At 40.8% G+C, this 9,614-nt stretch overlaps 1 protein-coding gene across 1 annotated transcript in view; it reads left to right on the top strand.

Annotated features, from left to right (window-relative positions):
• Positions 1-9: 9 nt before the first annotated feature.
• The window catches only part of ighmbp2 (immunoglobulin mu DNA binding protein 2), a 64,000-nt gene continuing 54,395 nt past the window's right edge, over positions 10-9,614 (top strand). The window contains exons 1-2 of the mRNA XM_048546137.2: positions 10-60; positions 7,011-7,083. Coding sequence (XP_048402094.2) covers positions 7,013-7,083 — 71 coding nt within the window. The 5' untranslated portion in view covers positions 10-60; positions 7,011-7,012. The remainder of the gene's footprint in view (positions 61-7,010; positions 7,084-9,614) is intronic.

Raw genomic sequence — 9,614 nt, 5'->3', positions numbered from 1 at the left:
GGACGGGGGAAGAGAGAGAGCGCGGCGGACAGGAAGTGGGTGGGGGATGGCGGTGGATTGGTAAGTAGGGCAGGGCTTGCTGCCTGGTGGGCCGTGTCTTGTACTTTATTGATGGGCTCCTCCCGAATGAAATGTTCATTCTAAAAGATGTTCTGTTCTATTCTGTTACACCCTACTTGCAGTCTTGGCGCTTGTGGGTACAGAAGGACATGCGAGTCCTTGTTGCCTCTTCCTAATCCCTAATCACCACCCCCCCCCCCCCCAAACTGTCACCCCCTTTCCCGCTTGTGATTCTAATTTCCCTTCCCTTCCCTTTTGGGAAGATGGGTCCCAGTCTTTATCACGTTTTTTTCCCCCAGAAAATACAGTAATTCGTCATAGACCTGGCCTGTTGTGTTCCTCCCGCTCCACACTGTGCTATCTCTGACTCCAGCATTAGCAGTGATTTGCTATTTCTCAGTAACTCATGTTGCCTTTGCACCCTTGTCATAGATTGTTACAACGTGTAAACAGACCCTTCTATCCAACACATTTGTGCTGACGAGATATCCTAAATTAATCTAGTTTCATTTTGCCAGTGTTTGGTCCATATCCCTCCAAATCTTTCCTATTCATATAACCATCCAGATGCCTTTCAAATGTTGTAATTGTACCAGCCTTCACCACTTCCTCTGGCAGCTCATTACAGCTCCATACACACACCAAGCGCTGCGAGAAAAAGTTATCCCTTAGGTCCCTCTTATATCTGCCTCCTGTTACCTTAAACCTATGCCCTCTAGTTTTAGAATCCCCTACCCCAGGGAAAAAGTCCTGACTTATTCACCCTATTCGTGCCCTTAATGATTTTATAAACCTCTGTAAGGTCACGCCTCCCTAACCCTTAAATCTGAGTTCTGTAGTTCTTGTGATGGGGTTAGTTTTGCTTGTTTACTTGTATTAGTAATGTACCAGTTGTGTAGAACTGTAACAACTTGTGCATCAGGCTCTGAGTACCAATATCTTCATGAAAGATTAGATTAGATTCCCCTACAGTGTGGAAACAGGCCCTTAGGCCCAACAAGTCCACACTGCCCCTTGAAGCATCCCACCCAGACCCATCCCCCTATAACCACACAACCCTGACAAACGTCATTTACAAAATACCTTGCAAGAACTGTGACAAACACTACATTGGACAAACAGGCAGAAAGCTAGCCACCAGGATACATGAACATCAACTAGCCACAAAAAGACATGATCCACTATCACTAGTATCCTTACATACAGATGAGGAAGGACACCACTTTGATTGGGACAACATATCCATCCTAGGACAAGCCAAACAGAGACACGCACGAGAATTCCTAGAAGCATGGCATTCCAACCGGAATTCCATCAACAAACACATTGATTTGGAGCCAATCTCCCACCCTCTGAGAAAAAGAACAGGAAATGACATCACCAACCCAAGGAACCCTAAACACATAAATAGAAACAGGACATAACACCAGTGCTTCACAGGAGGCTCACTGATGATGTTCTTAGAATGGTGACGAAATGTCTGAAAACGAACCTTCCAGCTCAGCGAGCAAACATACATCCGTTAACAATCTATGTTAAACTGGCCTGTTTAAAAATTTGCAAATGTAATTTACTTTCTCACCAATTCTTAGCATTCTATTCTTTGGTGAATTGCATGGGATAAGCATTGATCTAAAACATAAGCAAACTAAATAATGGTTTTGGGAGTGAGTCAGCAGCTGGAAATTATGTGGGGAGAAACTCAGCTCCTGACTTCCTAAAACCTAGCTACCATCCACACAGCATAAGTTGTAGGTGTGATGGGGTATTTTCCACATGGCTAGATGAGTGCAGTTCCAACAACCATCAAGATTTGATTTGCATCCTATCCAACGTTCATACCTTCCACCACTGCCTCACAGTTGTAGCAATGTTGTTCAAATATCAAGTTATAACATCATGTTTTGGGATGGTGTTTCTAATTTTAAGGTAAATGGGGGGAGTGATGTGATTTAGTTTGAAGTTGGCCTGACAGTAAGCCTGGATGGTTTGATTATTAGAGATTACCAAGGCCCAGATTATTTCACTTGGAAGAGGGATTTGCATTTAGATGTAAAGACAGCTGCTTTTTCAATTTCTGCCTCAGGAGTCATAGAAAAGTGTTGAGAATAAAGTTTTGATGAAGATCTGCATCTCGGGTTGTGGATGAGGTTGTTGACTTGCTCGCCGAGCTGGCTTGTTTTTGTTCAGACGTTTTGTCACCATGCTAGGTAACATCATCAGTGGAGCCTCCAATGAAGCGATGTTATTCTACTCCACTTGGAATTTATACTGTCTGGTCTGTTATGGGCTTCTGTATAGGGTCCAATTGTCTCTGTTTGTTGATTGAAGTATGGATGGAGAACCATGCCTCTAGAAATTCCTGTGTGTGTCTATGTTTGGCTTGGGCTAAAATGGTTACTTTTTCCCAGTTAAGTTGATGGCCTTTATTGTCTGAATGTACCAATATTAAGGAGAGTTTGTTGTGCCGTTTTACTGCTAGTTGATGTTTATATATTCTGATGGTTAGTTTCCTTCCTGTCTATCCAGTGTAATGTTTGTGGCAGTTGTTGCATGGTATTTTGCAAATCACGTATTCTCTACTTGTTGTGGAAATGGGGTCTTTAATCCTTGTAAGAGTTTGTCATAGAGTGGCTGTGGGCACGTGGGCCACCATGATTCCTAGATGTCTTAGGAGTCTTGTTGTCGATAATCATATAGAATTGGACCCCATATACAAACCCATACAGATCAAAACCAGAAATAACAGTATTCATCATTACAGACGAGACAGTATAAACTCCAAGCGGAGTAGGATAACATCACTTCATCTTTACTGATGATGTCGCCTAGCATGATGATGAAACATCTGAACAAAAGCTCGGCGAGCAACTCAACAACCTCCGTGATGAGAATGTTGGATTTAAAAATGTGTTTTGAACAGTTCATTTAATCTGACAATAGAGTAGAGTTAGGGTCTAAAGAATTGTAGTTGGCACCTATCCATTTGAGTAATAGTGAACATTTAGAAAGTAATGTATTTAGTTTGTGGCGGTGAGTGCATCTTTTTCTGTGCACTTCTGTTGATGGCTGAACAGGTCAATCCTTGAAAGTCTGGTTCCACCAAAGACCAGTGAATGAAGCTGACATTTTAGATTCATAAACAAAGTTGCTGGAAAAGCTCAGCTGGTCTGGCAGCACCTGTGAAGGAGAAAACAGAGTTAACGTTTCAGGTCCGGTGACCCTTCCTCGAAACTGATGGTGGCTGGGAAAACGTCAGTTTATATGCAGTGTAGTGCATATGCAGGATATCTGCATATAAACTGATATTTTCCCGGCCACCATAAGTTCTAAGGAAGAGTCAACGGAGCTGAAAGTTAACTCTGTTTTCTCCTTCACAGGTCTGCTGAGCTTTTCCAGCAACTTTGTTTTTGTTCTAATTTACGGCATACGCAGTTCTTTTGGTTTTGACATTTTGGATTGTTGTTTTCACAGTTGCCACCTGTTGCCAAGCTGCTGTTAACACTAGTCATCGTGGGCACGAATGCTAGTGTGCAGGAGGAGTCATCATTTTCCCCCTTTTGCTTGTTAGAGAATTGAAGTGTGGTAGTTGCGATTTAGACATTCATGTTACTAGTGCAGCCATCCTTGAAGTGAAGCATTCTGTACAGCACTGGTTGCATCACCGAAAGAAGGGTTAATCAGCATTTCTCCCTGAATACAAGACCCAAGTGATTCATGTGCCATGATGATGAGCTTTTAGATGGGCAAGTTCAGAGCAAGCCATAATGATTTTGGTTTACAGATTTCCAGAAATATCATTGAATGTCATGGACACATTAGTCTGCCTGGATCAGGGTGAGAGAAGGCACTTCGGGACTGTAACTCTGTACGGTTCACCACTGCAGAATACAAGTTCTATGATTTATGATATAAGTTGTTAAAAAAGGTAGTAGCTGTTCATAGAGCTTCTTGTCTTTTACTACGCAAACATCTTAAAAGTTTAAAACTTGTAGTCTCCATCATAATTGTTAACAGTGTACAATCTACTACATACACCCCAATTGGCCTTGACGTATGTGAGAGTTTCCCTTTTGAACTGTTCAAACCCTTGCAGGGATCTCCTTCAAGAGCTCCAAACAAACAGATATCCATCAGCACCTAAAAGTTTAAGTGCATTAGACTATGAGTTCCCCTGCAGTTTGCACACCGTCTTCACTGTCACATGTTTAGAGTACTGGAGCTCCTTTTCTACAGCACTACGCAGTTTGTTACGGTTCAAGAAGGTGGCTTACCACTGCCTTCTCAAGGACAGTCAGAAATGTACACTAAAAGTACTGCTTTAGCCAGTGACATCTACCTCTGTGTGAGAATAATAAAAGCAAGTACTCCTCCAAGTCTGTCATTATGCTGACTTAGTACTTATAATTGTCCCATCACTGTTGCTGGGTAAAGTACTTGGAATGCTTAACCGATTGATTCTGTTGAGTTTGCTCCCTGTGTGGATTTGAGCAGTTCAGGAGGGAAACTGTCGCACACTTTCTCAAAGTCAATTAGGGATAGGCAGTCAATGCTGTCCGTGCCAGCGGCACTTGCACCTTATGAATAGTGTCCTGAAAAATATTCCTTCCCCGAACCACAATGGTTTGTCTGTTTGACCTGTCTGAGCATAAGGCAGCTATCTCATTTAGAGACTGACAACTGGTGGTGGTTTATCATGATGGTCACCATGTCTCAGGTGAGGGGTGAATTTGAGAAGCCGAGTCCTTCAGGGTAATTTCAGCTGGTGCAGGAATTGAACCCACACTTTTGGTTTCACTCTGCATGGCAAACCAGTTGTTCAGCCAACTGAGCTAACTGACCCTCTAATAATATTGCAATAAACTGCAGTTTTAAAAATTCTGAAATGCTTCTTGGATTTGCAGGTGTTCTTTCTTTGTGAATCCATTCTTATAAAACATTCCTTTACAGACATGAATTTATGTTTGAAAGATTTAGTAGACCAGTCTTTTCTTGCAACTTCAATTTGTGTACCTGAAGCAAGAATTTCACACAAAACACAGCTTGTTCTTTAAAACATCTGAAATTTGTATGAAATGCTAATGCCAATAATAGACTTATCATTTCCAGGCATCCATCACATTTCCGCAAGGAAGTGCTTGATGGTCATTTTAAGTTGACTGAGATCAAAACGGCACTGTCCCTCTTGGAAGAAGGTGGTTATTTGCTGCTGCCTAATTGTGAGATTTGTGAGAATATGTTTGGCATCTTGCACAGTCACCCTGCCCTAATTAATTTATCTTTTCTGGAAAAGATAACACAAAATATGCTGAGGCCTCCAAGAACTGTCTGTTATTTTGAAGAAGGGTGTAGAATTGGTATCGTGGCCATATTGTACAACTAAATATGTCTCCAGGAGACCTGTACCACTTCCAGGGTAGCCTTATTTACTTCCTGCCAGGTGGTGCCTTGCTGTAACTCACCAGAAGTCTTCTGGCTCCCACTGTGGGGCAGATGCCTTGAACAGGTCAACATGTAGGTCTGTTAATGACAACTGCTTAAATTTTTTTGTAATGTCTGTTACGAATGAATAGCTCATGTGGTATCCTGGAAAACAACACACATGAAAGCTGGTTTTCACTGGAAACAAGTGGGTCTTGGGCACCTGTAAAGTTGGCAAGATGCCCCTTCTCCAATCAGTCCTCAACCACTGGCTTCACGTTCTCTGCAGGTGAAAAATGGATGACGGAAGATTGAGCATTGCAGAAGATATAACCATTTTTTGACTGCCTTCCTATTGCCTTTGTTTTGCCCATTAGGCAAACTGCTTGTGAAAACATGATGATGGCCTCTCAGGAGCAATGGAACAGGAACAGGCCATTCAACTCTTAAAGCTTGTTCCTGCATTCATTGAGATCATGGTCAGTCTGTGGCCTAACTCTATGTACCTGCCTTTGGCTTGTATTCCTTTGTACATTTGCTTAACAAAAATTATCCATCTCAAATTGCAAATTAACAACTGATGTTGCAACAACTGCTGTTTGATCTGACCCTAATCTTGCAAATATGTCCATAGCTCTGGAATTTCTAACCAGTGGAAATGGTTTATCTGTATTGACTCTATCTTTTCCTATTAATACCTTGAAGATTTGATCCCTTAACTATCTAAATTCTGAAGGAAACAGCCTTAATTTGTACAATTTCTCCTCATAATTTAATGCTGAAGTCCATGTATCATTCTTAAAAACCTATGTTGTATACCCTGCCCACATCTGCTCACTGTGCTTCAAATGGGGTCTAACTAGTCTCCTATTTTTCTTGGAGGAGCCGTTTTTAACTGGAGTGATTCCCTTTACTGAGCTAATTGCTATTAACTTATACACTGCTATGTTAACAATATGAATGCAGCTCACTAATAAACCAGTAAAATGTTGTGATAATCTGAAACTTTCCACTTGTCCACATGACCTCTCAAGTAGGTGTGCTGATCCCCTATTCGTCTCTTTTCATGCATGTTTAACAGAGCCATCATGTTTTGGGTGATTTTTTTTTTGGATGACCAGTTATTTCTCTGTTTCTCTGTCATCTTTAGTACATGAACTGTGGTAACACAATGTTTCCCCTCTCTTCACCCTACTCATGATGACAGGGACTTCAGTTGTCTTGGACCCATGTTTCATAATCCCCTCTTAACTCCTTCATCTCTCTTCCTTCAAAAAACTTTGACAGCTCATATTTTAATCCATGCTCTTTTTCATACTGTACCTCCTAATCACTACTTCTTTGACATGACATAGACGTTCTGGCCTTGCTTCTATTCATGAAACACTTTTGGAAGTTTTACGTTACCGCTTTGATTTCTAATGCAAGTTGTTCCAGTAACAGTTCACGATTTTTCTCACACAGAAGTAAATTGAAGTCATAGGTACAATTTTAATTGCTTTCTTGTTTTATTTGTTGTATCGTTGCAGAAATGGAGGATTTTGTATCTCAAACTTTCGAGCTGTTACAAGAAGAAAGAGCAGCTGAAATTGAAGAGACCAGGTATATTTTCTCATGTAATGCTTATAATGTGTTTTTACCATGTGATACTTCGGCCCATAATTCCAGTCTATAAATTTAACCAATAATTGAGTAACTTATGGTCAACAGTTTCATTTTATCTGCAGAAGTGTTACAGGAAATAAAATCCATGGCCCAAGACTTTGCAATTTAAGTTAAAACCGCTTTGTTGAATATTCATGAGTTTATTATCTGTAGAAAACTTAATATTGATTCTGGCCTGATTATAACTTGCAGGAGATTTTATACGATGGCAGTACGTGTACACATAACTTGATGAATATAATAAATATTAATCTGACTTTGTAATGGGACTGCTTTCAATCAGCCTGGTCGCAGGCTTATGATGAGGTTACAGACTTGTTTGCTGAACAGGTTTACATTTGATTACAGACATTTTGTCACCCTGCGAAGTAACATCAGCAGTGTGCCCAGAGTGAAGCATTGGTGTTCTGTCCCAGTTTTCATTTGTATGCCTTGGATTGCTGGGGTGATTGGTATCACTTCCGGTTCTGTTCTTCAGTGGTTTGTATATTAGGTCCAGCTCCTTGTGTGTGTTGACGGAGTTCCGGTTGGAATGCAGGGGCTCCAGGAATCCTCTGGCATGTCTCTTTTTGGCTTGTGGTATTGTGGGCGTGTTTTCTCATTTGAATTTGTGTCCTTCATTGTCCTCGTATATTGAGACCAGTGAGAATTGGTCAAGTCTTTTGGTGGCTAGTTGGTGTTTATGAATGCTTTTTGCCAGTTTTCTTCCAGTTTGGCGTATGTAATGTTTCTCACAGTTCTTGCATGGTATTTTGTATATTTTATTAGTTGTGGGTATGGGGTCTTTTACATTTGTCAGTAGCTGTCGCAGGATGACTGTTGTTTTGTGGGCTACCCTGATACCTAGAGGTCTGAGTAGTCTTGTGGTAATCTCTGATGTCACCCTACCGTCTATTAGGGACACGAGTGTGTCTGGCCACGTTGTGTTTTCTTGCTGTGGTCTGTTGCGGAGATAACGGGAGATTGTGCTTTTTGGGTACCCATTCCTTTTAAAAACTCCGTAAAAATGCCCCCATTCTACTTTGCGTGGGAACGGATTGCCGCAATGTGTTATGGCTCGTTTGAATAATGTCCTGATGCAGCTCCCTTTGTGGTTGCTGGTGTAACTAAGTATCTGGTCTGTATGTATTGTCTTTCTGTGTCCACTCATCTGTCTGGAGTTCTCTGTTGTTCATACATTAGAATCATAGAATAGATTCTTATGTTCCACTGTCGTGTCCAGGAAGGATAGTCGGTTGTTCTCTTGTGAATTTTATTCTGGTGAGGATGTTGTTTTTGTGTCATTGTGTTTCTTCTAGTCTTGTGTGTTTGATAATCATGAAGGTGTCATCTGCATAGATGGTTTGAGTTGGATATTGGGGAGTGCTGTCCATCCTAATCTTTGCATTACCGCTTCTGCTGTCAGTCCAGATATTGGGGATTCCGTTGGTGTTCTGTTGATTTGTTTAAATATATGGCCATTGAAGATGAAAGTTTATGGTGTCAAATGTTTGGGGAACAGGGGTTATTGTTCATGGAAATTCATGGAAACATCAGTAATGAACAGTTTGTTGTGTGTTCCCCTGGGCTGTACTATTTGATGGAATGCTTTCCATAAAATGAAACTGACACTGCAGTCTCCAGAAGTCTTAAAATAAGTGGCTATGAAATGGAAAACAGATCACAGATAACTGACACTTGGAAAGTCATAAGAGTTTGCACTCAACAAAAATCCATACATTTTCATTTGAAAATTGGGCTGAGTGCCTATTATTATGCAACAAGGGATTCCAATCTTAAACAGCCGAGATCCAGTTTGGAATTGAAATCGTTCCTTACAACAGAGGAATTCTAGTCAGACTAAAGTTGTACAAATTGTTCAGAGGCATGCGGTGTGATTTACAGTTCTTCTAACGTTCTCTCACTCATATCCTAACTCATTGAATATTTTGTTCACCCCTCAGCCTTATGTTTGCTGTTCCACATTGGTAATCCATGTGCAGCACCACTCAGCTATGAAATATTCAAAGATGCTGCCAGGCCTGCTGAGTTTCTCCAGCATTTTCTCTTTTTATCTCAGATATCCAGCATCTGTGATATTTTGCTTTTTACATATTCAGTGTTGTTTTCCAATTGCTCTACTCTAGCTTATAACCTTCTGAGGCCTCTGAGCCTGTTAAATTCTGGCAAACTGCACATCTCTGATGTTAATCACTGCAGCCTTCAGCTGCCTAAGACTTAAGATCTGACATTTCCTTCCTTAGCTGCGTTGGAAGAGAAATATGTAATTTAGCCCTTTAACCTGAAAGACATCTCAGTAAGACCTGCAACCAAACTCCATCTAAAACACTGAAATAACAAACATTATTTACTTTACCTTTTAACTGTGTATTGCCTTAAAAGAGGTGAACACTTTTAATATATCTGTTTCAAATGAGAATAAGTTAAAGAAATCTGCTAAATACATAAGAAGTATGCGCTGGGTTCAC

The sequence above is a fragment of the Stegostoma tigrinum genome, chromosome 17, assembly GCF_030684315.1.
Source record: "Stegostoma tigrinum isolate sSteTig4 chromosome 17, sSteTig4.hap1, whole genome shotgun sequence".
Taxonomy (NCBI): domain Eukaryota; kingdom Metazoa; phylum Chordata; class Chondrichthyes; order Orectolobiformes; family Stegostomatidae; genus Stegostoma; species Stegostoma tigrinum.
This window is presented reverse-complemented; position numbering and strand designations above follow the sequence as displayed.